The 13,564-nt window shown below is 39.5% G+C and overlaps 1 protein-coding gene across 5 annotated transcripts in view; it reads left to right on the top strand.

The window, feature by feature from the left end:
* The window catches only part of GABRG3 (gamma-aminobutyric acid type A receptor subunit gamma3), a 1,013,315-nt gene that overhangs the window by 970,249 nt on the left and 29,502 nt on the right, over positions 1–13,564 (top strand). For 3 of the 5 annotated variants that reach the window (XM_073541484.1, XM_073541483.1, XM_073541482.1), the window contains one exon: positions 2,543–2,739. The exons of 1 other annotated variant lie outside the window; for it this stretch is intronic. In XM_073541484.1, coding sequence (XP_073397585.1) covers positions 2,543–2,739 — 197 coding nt within the window. Of the gene's footprint in view, positions 1–318; positions 364–2,542; positions 2,740–13,564 lie in introns of those variants that run through there. One more of the 5 variants, XM_073541486.1, reaches the window with a different exon arrangement.

The following is a 13,564-nucleotide window of genomic DNA, read 5'->3' as shown; positions in this document are numbered from 1 at the left end:
ATTACTGTATAATATCATGGGATATTCTTGTAAGCTGTTGGGATATATATTCAGTAACATTTATCAACAGTTTTAAGTCAAATAATTTCTATAGGCTTGACATGTTTGAGAGTTTTTGACAATATATTTACCATTTTTGCTAAATCCAATTTTGTAAGATGTAGGACATTTATACATATTTAAAATTGAAATAGTCTTGCAAATTGAAAACTGCAGACTTGATTAGTCAGGATTACTGAGATATAAATGTACTTAAGTTGATTGTCAAAACCCAGGAAAATAAATAGAAAGTTATCTCTTCCTATTCTGTGTTTCCAGGCTCTCTGCACTGAACACTCCCCAGCACATCTCTTCTGCTTTGAGGTACAGCTCCAGTGTCTAGACATGAGTGGATCATTTGATATTCAAATTTACCAGCTTTGAAAGTTTTTCCACAAAAATTAGATTGGTGGAGTATAAACTAATCACAAATATCAATACTGCAAACTCTCTGTTTGCCTGAAAAAGATGCGTATAAAACTATGATGTTGGCTAAGGGAAATCAGATGGCAAGTTTTGATAACCAAAAGCCACATATGGGTGGCATATAAAGGGCTAAGATTGGACTATTACAACATAAAAGTGTGAAAAATAGATTAATTTTTAACAATATGCAAACTTAGTGAGGTAGACATTTGTGCTTAAGTTTCAGAATGTTGGATATTTTTCTTTTGCCTTTAAAAAAGAAAAAAAATGGTTGTCCTGTCTTTCAAGCCATTAAGCACATCTCCTGTGACACACGAGCCTTGATTACAAGATTTTTGTTTATTAGTAAAATTAGGACAGAGGGATAATAAACTGCCCTCTTTGTCTGTGGTGTTTGAAGAATAAAAAAAATGTAGCTATTAAGGTGTATTTCACAAATCATTCAAATCATAGTTACACTGGCAGGTATAGCACCTCTGTGTCACTTGAATCTTTGGATCATTATTCATAGACTTAGGCGTACTTCACACATAGCGAGATTGTTAGCGAGAATGCTGAAACATCACAGGTTTTGTGATGCAACAGCGACCTTGCCAACGATCTTGCTATGTGTGACACATAGTGGCGACCAGCCCCCCGCTGTGATATCGCTGATCGTGCTCGAATGTCCTATGCCATTTTTTGATCATTGGTGTCCTGCTGGCCAGCATGCATTGCAGTGTTTGATGCCATAACAACGACGAGCGACCTCGCTGGCGACTCAGAACTCAGGGACGCAGGCGTGATTTTGCTTTGTCTTTTCAACGCCCCCTCAGCTCCGATTGGTGATCTCAAATTAGGATCTTTGTAGCATTTCCTTTTATAGGTCCGCTATCAATTATATGCAATCATAACATTTAACATGTACAGTTATAATAATTGTGTGTCCCTGTGTCAGTAACTGTGGATCCACGAATAAATAGCGCACTAGCGACTCAGACAGGGTCGCTGAAGCAAACCACGTAGTGATAAAGCAGTAGTGGCCACCAATTGGAGTAGAGGGGAGTGGAAAAGGCAACGCTGAAGCACGACTATTGAGCTCTGAGTAGTCAGACCTGCAGTGAGACAAGGTCCCAATGACCACCAAGGTCGTTATACGGATCGCCGTATCATTGCTGCGTCGTTGAGTAGATCTGCCTGTTTGACAGTTTACTAGCAACCATGTAGCGATGTACCAGTGATCCTTACCAGGTCGTATCGTTGTCAGGATTGCTGGAGCGTCCCTATGTGTAACGGGACCCTAAGACTACCACTCTCATTTTCCATGTGCTTCAGCACAACAGTAGTACGCAAATATTTTTCTATCCCTATGTGGCATTTGCTAGCCCATGTGATAGCTGCAAATGATTATTGGAAAGCCTGCATAGCCATGCCTAATGTCATTAGCTCTCTCTCTAAGTCTTCAGCAATATGTGGAACAACGGCAGGAATTTTTTTTTGTGATCTTCACAAATGATATTGCAAAGTGTTTGACTTCACGAGGACCTGCAAATTTGAGGTAATTCAACTCGAAGTCGATCTTCTGACGATTGTTTTGCTCATCTGTACCAGTTTCTAACCAGGAAACTGATAGATGTCACTAAAAAAACAAATGGGAGTGGCTGGGGATCATTCAGTGCAGAAAGCCCAAGACATTGCACATCAATGGACTGCCAAAAGGAGACTTGCAATTTCAGTGCTTTAAATAATTCTAATTTGTTTTCCATCAACCAAGATATGTTTAAATTACTTAACTCTTATGTATCTGCTGACGGTATCCCTTTGAGCAAAAAAGATAGAAACCTGTAAAGTAAAAATGTAAATACTGTCTTTCAAGAAGAAATGACACTTGAAACATCTTAAAAGCTAACTTCAAATTTGCTTGAGGCAAATCGACCTCATTCACAGTAAATGACCTACAATGTTAAGCAATATTGTCATAGTTATCATGCAATGATTTCTACTAAAATATTTTCTTGACTGTTGGTTTCCAAGAAAATATTTCATAGTTTTGTAAGTTTTCCTATTGTAAGCTGAGTGGATTTGTTTCTCCATTCAGGTATCACTACAGTATTGACAATGACAACATTAAGTACCATAGCAAGAAAGTCCTTACCGAGAGTTTCATATGTCACCGCCATGGATCTATTTGTGACAGTCTGTTTCTTGTTTGTATTTGCGGCACTGATGGAGTATGCAGCGCTTAATTATTACTCAAGCTGTAAAAAGCCGAGATGTAAAAAAAAGAAAAAATCGGTAAGTGCAAACTGCTTTTCTCTGTTTTATCGGTATTATCTTTTTTTGTGTGCAATACATAGAAGAATAATATGCTTTTTTATTAACATAATATGTGAAATGTTGACAAATATTTGGCTTAAAAATTAGTGATGAGCGAGTATACTCGTTGCTCGGGTTGTCCCAGCATGCTTGGGTGGTCTCCGAGTATTTGGTATTGCTCGGAGATTTAGTTTCTGTTGCCGCAGCTGCATGATTTGTGTCTACTTGACAGCCTGAATACATGTGGAGATTGCCTGTTTGTTAGGGAATTCCCACATGTATTCAGGCTGTCAAGTAGCAGCAAATCATGCAACTTCCAAATACTCAGAGATCACCTGAACAATGAGTATACTCGCTCATCACTATTAAAAATGTTATTTACTAAATTAGCCACCCAGGACTTTGTAGTGGAAGTCACTCACTTGCCAAACACTACAGTGGACAATTAAAGTTTTTACTATTCTAACCTTAACCCCTTCACGACATCCACCATACAGCACAGGTGCAGTGGAAGTCAGGAGAGAGTTTATGGAGTGTGCTTATGGTGTGTTGCCACCCCATACTCAGAAAGTAATGGCTGTGTGTAACAGGTAAGACCTGTCTCTAGCAATCGAGTGTCATGTTTGTTAACCTGTTAAATTCTGCTGTCAAACTCTGCCAACGGCATTTAACATGTTGCGGTGTAAGAAGGTGAGACAAGACGGAGTCAACGGTGTGCGGTGCCCTTTAAGGCTGGAACTATCGGGGCTGTCACCACTGTTGGTGGGGGAGTTTTCCCTGAAAGGCAGAGGTCTTTCTGTCAGACACCAGGGGGCATTGGGTACAAAAGGAGACCTGAGCGCAGAAACGTTGCAGTCTTGGTGGGAAGGCAGCAGGAGACTGTTGAATCACTCTCCGCTGCTTCTACTGACAACTCCACTGTTCCCAGACCTCCATGTGCTGACCTTGAGACTTATTGTGATGCTATTCAGTTACCGCCTGTACCCACACCGTTGGATACCCCTGTTTTACCTGAGATACCGGAACAACTGCTTAGAGACTACTCCATAAGACCGTGGGCTGTTTCAGCCTGTACACATCCTCACGACCCATGCCCGTCACCATTTCTGAGGCATCTACAAGGAGGATTGTTTCCACATTCCAGCATACCAAAGACAAGCAGGACTTAATACATCGGCAATGTAGGGCGGCAGTTATTCGTTTTTCCGTAGCAGAGCCAGAGACTTTGTGCATCATTGGAGACACCGTTGAGGGATATTCCAGCCTTCCCTTTGCCAGAACTGCAACCGTTAAGTGTCCCGTTTATCTTGTATGTTCTTGTGCCATTTTCTTTTCCTCCCTGCGTGGATAATTACTTGTTATTGATTGTTCAGCAAATCCTTGCTAACCCCTTCACTGTCTCTGGTTACTCACTGCATCCAACAAACTGTTTGTTCTTTACAGAAGCATAGTGGCGTGTCATTGTATTCCACCATTGGTGCTCGCGTGACTTAATCTCTGATTGCTTTGCTGTGACAACAGGGTATCTGTTGAATTACAGACCTACCTTGAAACCCATGCAAACAAAAGAGAAAGGAGTACAAATACCCATATAAAATATGAATCTTTTTAATTCATGACAATAGACACTTAATCCAAAATTGAAAAATATTAAAAATTATTATTACATAAAAATTCCAAAGTGAAGGATACTTGAAACCCAGTGTGTAGCCTGGATTCAAAGAGAGTGATTTTTACTATATACACCAATGCTGTGGCATTGGTGTATATAGCCGAAGCAATCAGATTATCACACCTTCAATAAGACTAAGAATAGTGAAAGCAAAAGAAAGTTTTAAAAAATAAGAAAAAAGTGAAAAAAACTAAAAATTCAAATCACATCCCTTTTCCCCATTAAAAATAAAAATAAAAAATGAAAAACAGTTGTGATACTGCCATATTCAGAAAAGATCTGTCAAAATATAAAAACAATTAAGCCAATCAGTTAACACTATAAAAAAAAAATTAAAATGGCAAAATTACTTTTTTTAGTCACTGCAATTCCACAAAAAATGCTGTAAGAAGTGATGAAAATATCATATCTATTCCAAATTGGTGCTTTTTTTCATCAATTAAATAATAAAAAGGCTGGACATTTGGTATCACTGTAATCATACTGATAAAGAAAATTATATTGTGAGGTAATTCTTAACACAAAATGTACACAGTGAAAACAATTCCCCCCAAAAATGTCTGAATTGCATTTTTTCTTTATTTATCCCCATTTGACTTTTTTCCTGTTTTCCAGCACACAATGTGGTGAAAAGAATGGTGTATTTCAAAAGTACAAATAGTTCCACAAAAAACATTCTGCCATACTGTATGTCTATGAGGACAGAAAATTGAAAAAGTTATTTATCTGGCAAGAAGGAAAGGAAAAAACAACATAATGCAAAAATAGAAATTTGCCTCTTCATGGAGGGGTTAAAGTCACTTATAGTAGTGGTGCTTGTTTGGCAAGTCAGCAGAGTAGGTAACAGCTACGGGCCCCATTACATTTAGCGATGCACCAGCGATCCCGACCACGATATGACCCGGTCAGGATCGCTGGTGCAATGCTAAATGGTCGCTAGTGACCTGCCAAACAGGCAGATCTCACTAGCGATGCAGCAGCGGTCGGCGGTCTATACTTACCGTCACACGCGGCGAGGGTGACCGTCTTCTGCCTGCATCCATGGCTCGCTCATCGGCGCCAGCAGGAAGCCAACGACAAGAAATGGACCAGGCCGATCTCGCGTGATCAGTGATAGCCAGCGGGGGAGTCGGTCGAAGGTGAGTGTCACATGTAGCGATATCGCTAGTGATATCGCTGCTGCGTCACAAAATCAGTGACGCAGCAGTGATATCGCTATGTGTAAAGGGCTCTTAAGAATGGCCCTCCAGGCCAGACACCAAATTTGACAAGTGCTTATATAAGCAATACTGGCCATTCCAAGAACAGGAAATTAATTCCCAACATAAAGAGTTAAGCAAAGTGAGATTGCAAGGTAAAGTCTAGATTGTTATGAAATAAAAATTTGTAATTGTCGTATTAACAATCTAAAGTAGTACAGAAATATCAATAGTGAAAAAAATAGTGTTTCATATTTTCTCTATTATAGATTGTGGCTAGCTTACATTTAAGTAGGAAAAATATTTTGAATTGAGAGTCCTCAGTGGTTGATGCCTTTCAGTTAGCCATTGAAAGGTATCAACCACTGAGGACTCTCAATTTAAAATATTTCTCTATCTACTGGCTAACATGGTACAAAGACATATATCTTTCCTGTACATTTAAGTGTTCAGCTCTGTGTTTAAAGTATTTAAATTGAGGACAGACTAACGTAAAAGCAATAAATGTTTCAATGTTTAATGAGACTTTATTGACAAATATTTTTTTTTTCACATACCACATATTTTATTACCAGAATAGGACTCATTTCTTTGAATGAAGGAATATCTGGTATTTTAAGTTTATCAGGTTTGAATGAAAAACAATTCAAGGTAGACAAGTGTTTTGTGATGTATTGGTTGTCCTTGAAAAAAGCTTTTTTGCCCAGTCATTTTGATGTGTTTACTTTGGAAGGAGATATCCATTCCATGAAAGCATAACATTAGGTTTATATGCCAAGCTACTATTTCTTTTTAATTCTGTGCTTTGACTAGCAGCAGTTATTTAGACAAAATGATGTTTTATTTTTATTTAGCTCCTACCTTCACTTTACGACTGACTCTAAACCTCTAAGTTGTCTTGAGCTTTAATAGGGCATCACGTTAAGGTTTATTTCATTTAAGCATTCAGATCCATGCCTTCTTAGGAACAAAAATTTATAATGTTTCTGAAGACAGTAGAGATGAGTGAATCGATTTGATGCAAGAGAAATGTGTGTCACATTTTTATAAATTTACATAACCTGGAAACTTTAAACTACAGTATTTGCAATGTATTTTGCAGCACCAGTCACCTAAACTAGCTGCCACCATTTTACACACTGCAGAAGATTTTATCAGTCAGAAAAAGCTTAAAGGACCTTAGATACAGCTGAGCAGGCATCCCATAATGTTTTGCAACTAGAGTTGAGCGAAACAGGTCTGCCAGATTCATAAGTAGCCGACTCATGCAAAAGTCAGGTTTCGCGTTGCGAAACCCGACCATAGCATGAAGTCGGCCATGCGGTCGTCGACCCGAGCGCCAAAGTTGGTTTTCCCAGAATGCCTGCACTTTACTTTTTTTCAGCCAATGAGCAAGGACGTACACTGTGGGCAACGAGATGATATGGCAGCGTCCGAGGAGAGAGAGAGAATGAATCTTCCGGGCATGCACACTTTAAAAAAGCGGTCCGGCATGTAGGCATGTTTACTGTACTCCACTCACTGCCGACATTTATTCCCCATTGCATTGCATTGGGTTTCGTGTTTCAGTTGGACCTCCGACTTTTCACGATAGTCGGCCGATTTTGTTCGACTTGACTTTTGAGAAAGTCGGGTTTCATGAAACCCGACTCAACCCAAAAAAAGGCAAAGTCGCTTTCACAGCTTAGTCACAGGGATAGGGATAGAAAGCCTGAAGAATCTGTATAGTTATAGTGTACTTTTGACATCACAGCAAAGATCAGTGTATTAGGAAAAGAGAAAAATATAAATTTAGTTGAGAGCCAGAGAAAGAGTCATGAGAGTCACTATGTCACTGATTACCATCCATTTACCTATAACTACACTAGTTGAGGTTAGTGATGAGCGAGTATACTCATTGCTCGGGTCTCCCCGAGCATGCACGGGTGGTCGCCGAGTATTTTGGTGTGCTCGGAGATTTAGTTTTCATCTCCTCAGCTACATGATTTGCGACTGCTAGGCAGCTTGAGTACATTGTTAGGGAATTCCCACATGTATTCGGCCTGTCTACAAGTCACAAATCATGCAGCTGAGACGAGGAAAACTAAATCTCCAAGCACGCCAAAATATTCAGAGATCACCCGAGCATGCTCGGGAAGATCCGAGCAACGATGCTACTCGCCCATCACTAGTTGAGGTCAATTTAACATTATTAAGGCTGTATTTGTGCCAGAGAGCTTGATAGAGGTTTGATACAGCCTAAGAAAAACTAGACGTCTTTTTAGAGCAATTAGAGGCATTGAAATGCTTTTGATTTCCGGAAAATCGATTAATTGCTAATGAAAGTGTTTTAAATTATTAAGCTATTGAATTTGAATTTATCTCCGGTAGACCTTACTTTATAGAGGTATTTTCCTCTGCTAGAATTGCTTTTGGGCAAGAATATCTCTGACATATGATCCTTCATGTTCAACTGATGGGGCACATGGCACACCATTAGGTTAATGGTGTAGAGCTGACAAGGAATCCATGTGCTGCTATATGCCAAGTTAGGAAAATGTCCTAAAATGTTATTAATTTAAAAAGAATAGTCTATAATATTTTTAGATTACTGTCTAAATTCTACATGACTGTATGGCATCTTCAGAATATCATTGCTAATGTTTAATAAATGCATTACTACATAGGATAAAAATTGAGAACATTGGTAGTAATATTCAATACTCATTCCCTCCGTGTGACTGATTTTAAAAAGGTGATTTTTTTTTTGCCGCTGGAAACTGGTAGTCAATAATTAAATGTCACGCTGTTTTCTCAGCATGCACAATTGCCTTCAGTTCATGTAATGTACCAGTCAGTGCTGCCTTGGTTCTTTTTATAACTTTTTTTCTGAGAAATATAGTGACCTATGCTGTAGCCCTATGTAAAAAGTTAAATGGGAGTACAATATAAGCAGAAAGTCAGCAAAGCTGACCCTTGTGCTTAGAAAAAATATCAAAGCTTTAAAAGAATTATCTGACTCCATCAGGACACTCTTAAATCAATATAATAGTTAACATTTGTACCATAAAAAATTAGAACGTGATATGTACTGCATGCTTTGACCTAATTTACTTTGCAATAAGTTATATTGCCTGTTTTCTTGTAAACCACTCTGATTGCACTTTTTTGTTTACTGTGAGATTTTCTAATAAAGTGCGCGGTACCACATACGCTCAATATAGCTTATTTTGCTCTTTCTTATGAAAACCCCATATCAAGAGATTACTGTCTCCATTTTCAGTATTAATAATGATAATAATAATTTTATTTCTATAGCGCCGACATATTCCGCAGCACTTTACATTTCAGAGGGGATTTGTACATACAATAGACATTGCAGCATAACAATAACCACATAGATCATAACAGATACCAAGAGGAATGAGAGCCCTGCTCGCAAGCTTACTATCTATGAGTATAATTCATCAAGCATCATATCGACCACCAATGCGCCTTTTTCTAACCTAAGAAAGAAGAGTATAGCACTCTGGATGGGCAAAATTTTTGTGGGTATCAGGTGTTTACTATAGTAGTCAACTTGCTGCAGTGTCCATGATCTGTGTTAGTACTAATTAAGTCCATTTAACTCCCAGATATTGCAGATACAAAAGCTACAGTTGCAATTAAATAGTGGCCTAGGGTCACGACTCTTTCTTTAACTCTATAAGCACCCAAAACCACGTTCATATGATCCCAATGTTTGCCATGTAGTGATGAGCAACTATACTCATTACTCGAGATTTCCAGTGCATTATCGGGTGATCTCGGAGTATTTGGATGTGCTCGGAGATTTAGTTTCTGTCGCCATAGCTTCATGATTTGCTGCTGCTAGCCAGCCAGAATATGTGTGGGGATTGTCTGTTTGTTAGGAAATACCCACATGTATTCAGGCTGTCTGGTAAGAGTGATTGAAATGATTGTATGCTTTTGGAGTTCCACTAAACAGGAAATTATACCTCAAATAAACTAGTCAATAAATTACTTTTGTTCTTTAGAATATTGCAATAGTCCATGCAAGAGAAGATATATCACACGTTCATTTGCACAGTGGGACCTCTAGGCAAGGTGTCTAGATGCTAATTTATAAAATAGTATTCCCTACTGTACTAGTTTGCATTTATAGTACTGCAGATATTAAGAAAGTATTCCCCTATTACTAGCTTATAGTCCAATGATCAGAGTAAGCACTTTATTCTTTCCCATTTTGCTGTTGGAGACCGACTAGCTCTCATACATGTTCTTTTTAGTGGACTTCTGTGGTCTATTTAAAGGAATACACTAATTGGTTTTTTTTAAACCAATAACTTTTTATTGAACTTTTCAAAAAACAGTAACAAGTGTAAAAAGGCACTTAGGTTTGATATATGACACAGTTACCTGAAAATTATATATAAAGGGGGGAATAAGGAGGGGGTAATGGGAAATGAGAAATTATGAATCGGAAGAATAAACATGGGAATAACAATATAACCAAACAGCAAATTTGGTATATAGTATAGTATATGTATATTTTAACATATACCAATTTGCTATTTGGTTGAATTTTTGATATTGGTACATATACCCCTGCTAATTGAATAGCAATATAACCAATAAACAGGACGCCATAAGAGAAATTAGAGATCTAAGAATGCATACTTAATTTGAAAGATCTAGAGTTGCAAAAACTTAATTCAGGGAATATTAGGTACATAGGACCACTGTGAAGCACACTACAAGGCCCATCTTTCCTCTATATTGGTTCTATGTAACAGGTTTAAAGTGAGGATTGATTCATATTGGTAATGTATATTAATTTTGTCTATCAAATCAGCTAAGGTAGGTACCCTGGGAGTCTTCCAACAAAGTGCTAAGCATTGTCTGGCAGCAATAAGGATATGAGAAGCCCAGGTTCTTACAGGAAAAGGAAGGCCATTCATACCAATGTTAAGGACTGCTATTTGGCCTGAGAGATTTATTCTAATACCCGCAAGAGAGTTAATGAGATCCTCCACCGATCCCCAAAATACCTGGACCTTAGGGCAGAACCACCACATATGCCCAATATCCCCCAATAGTTGACACCCCTTCCAACATGTGGAGGAAAACTGGGGGGGGATGCAATCCTCAAAGGCACATTTACCAATCTAACTGAAAATTTTTAATTTGCTCCACGTCGTTAATACAGGAAGAGGACTTCGAAATCCATCTAGTCGACTCCCACTACTGTTCCTGTGAAGCATTAAATGAATAGATCTTTTCCCACTTTAGCATATAGCGATACTTTGACTATCTGTATTATGTGATAATAGTTTGTATATGTAAGAAAGACCTTTGATTGGGGGGTTTGAGGCACTAAAAAGTCAGTCTGCCCCTGCCTGCAGAATTCCTAGGGAGGCCATCCACCATGAAAGACTGAGAAGTAAATAAGTGTCTAATTTGTAAGTATTGATAAAAACGAGCTTTACTGAAACCAAATTATTCCGGCAAGGAACTGAAGGCTCTGAGATGGGAGGATTCAAACAAGAGATTCAGTTTAGAAATCCCCAACTCTTACCATTCCCCCAGGCACAAGTCTGGGATATATATGCGCTTCAGTAGCTTGGATAGAGTTACCAGACAAAAGAAAATTTAGGTAGTTAGGGTTAATATTTCTCCATAGTTTTACTAGGGTAGACATTGAATTTAATGGTAAATTATAATCTACTTTCCCAAGCAAAAGTGATTCCAATAGCCAACGTGGGAACCCCTAGGAGCATTTTGCAGTTCGACCTGCATCCATTTCTGCATCCAGTCTTCTCACCACCAGCTCCCAATTGCGTCCAGTATGGAGGCTTTGTAGTAATTGGCTAAATTAGGGACCCCCATGCTTCCCAAATTATAATGGTGGTACATTACGTGCTATTCTGGGTTTTTTTTTTAGCCCCAAAAAACTTTCCCAGCAATGATTGTAATTTCTGAATTTCTTCGGATGGGAAGGCTAAGGGAATGGAATGCACCTAAAAACATAAAAGATTTTGGGGAAAATCAGCATTATCACGGCTTGAATTCTGGCCCACCAAGATAAAGGAATAAGTGTCTGCCTATCCAAATTGGCTTTAATTTCCTGCAACAATGACTTAACATTCGGTTGTACTAGGTTTTTAGTTTTGGTTAGTTTAATCCCCAAGTACACGATAATTTCTTCATTCCAAAAAACGGAATTGCAGGTTGAAGTTCAGATTGCAGGTCCTTTGCTATCCCCACTCCGTATACTGTGGATTTTGTGGCATTCAATTTATAGTACGACACCTTCGAAAAATCCTAGAGGGTTTCCATATGGCCTGTAGAGAGGTCCTAACATTTTCACATGCAATAACAATGTCATCAGCATAAAGACCAACCTTATGGGACACAGTCCATATCTGAATTCCATGAATATTTGGGTTGGATCTTATGGATGCTGCCAAGGGTTCCATCACCAGCGCAAATATTACTGGTGAAAGTGGGCACACTTGACGAGTCCCATTTGATATGGAGAACCTACTTTAACTCCCTCCTTCTCCCACCACTGCCCCCTCCAACTTCCCTAATCTCTGCTGAGGACTTTGCCACACACTTCACAAACAAGATAGACCAAACATGACAAGCCTTTATTATTCAACCACCACAACCCCTTTGTATACCAGACCATTGCCTAAATCCCATAACCTCCTTATCCAACATCACTGAAGGAGAGCTTGCTCACCTTCTCTCCAAATCACACCTCACCACTTGTGCACTCGACCCCATCCCATCCCACCTCCTACCCAACATCACCACCACTCTTATCCCATCCCTAACCCACCTCTTCAACCTATCACTAACTTCTGGTACCTTCCTTTCTGCTTTCAAACATGCCACAATCTCGCCTATCCTTAAAAAGCCAACCATCGATCCAACTGTTATGTCCAGCTATCGCCCGATATCGCTGCTCCCATTCGCTTCCAAACTCCTGGAGCAGCACATCCACACTGAACGTTCCTCTCATCTCTCATCTAACTTGCTCTTTGACAATCTACAATCTCTTTTCCTCCCTCATCACTCCACTGAGACAGCCGTGACTAAAATAACTAACAACCTACTTACAGCCAAAGTTAGTGGACAATACTCTATACTCCTCCTTCTAGACCTGACCTCTGCTTTTGACACAGTTGACCACTGTCTCCTACTACAGATCCTCTCCTCCTTTGGCATCAAACACCTAGCCCTAACCTTTCTACTCCATATATCTCTGAACTAATCTCCCGATATCTTCCCTCACATAATCTCCGGTCCTCCCAAGACCTCCTTCTCTCCTCCACACTTATTCGGTCCTCACCCATCCACCTTCAAGACTTCTCCCAAATAGCCCACCTCTTTTGGAATTCCTTGCCCCAACCCGTCCGACTATCAACCACACTCGGATCCTTCAGACGGAACCTGAAAACACACCTCTTCAGGAAAGCCTACAGCCTGCAATGTTCCCTGCTGCCTCCTCACCACTAGTGGAGCTACCGCCTCACCATCACTGGAGCTGCTGCACCCCCCAACCTACTGTCTCCTTCCCCACCATCCTGTAGAATGTAAGCCCACAAGGGCAGGGTCCTCTCTCCCCTCTATATCAGTCTGTGATTGATAGTTTGTATACTGTAAGTGATATCTGTAATTTGTATGTAACCCCTTCCGATGTACAGCACCATGGAACCAATGGTGCTATATACATATATAAATAATAATAATAATCTTCTAAACTGGAAACCTGCCACATTAACTATTGCAACCGAGTTTGAGTACAGGGAAAGAATTGCATCTTTAATTGGACCTATCAAACCAAACTTCTTTAAAACCTCCTCCAGGTAGCCCCAGTGAACCCAGTCAAATGCCTTTTTGGCATCAAGTGACAGGAGAACACCAGGGCCGCTTCTATTTTCCA

This window comes from Dendrobates tinctorius, unplaced genomic scaffold, assembly GCF_039654945.1.
Source record: "Dendrobates tinctorius isolate UK_male_01 unplaced genomic scaffold, ASM3965494v1 ptg000121l, whole genome shotgun sequence".
NCBI lineage: Eukaryota > Metazoa > Chordata > Amphibia > Anura > Dendrobatidae > Dendrobates > Dendrobates tinctorius.
The sequence above is the reverse complement of the archived record's forward strand: the minus strand, read 5'-3'. Positions and strand labels throughout refer to the sequence as shown.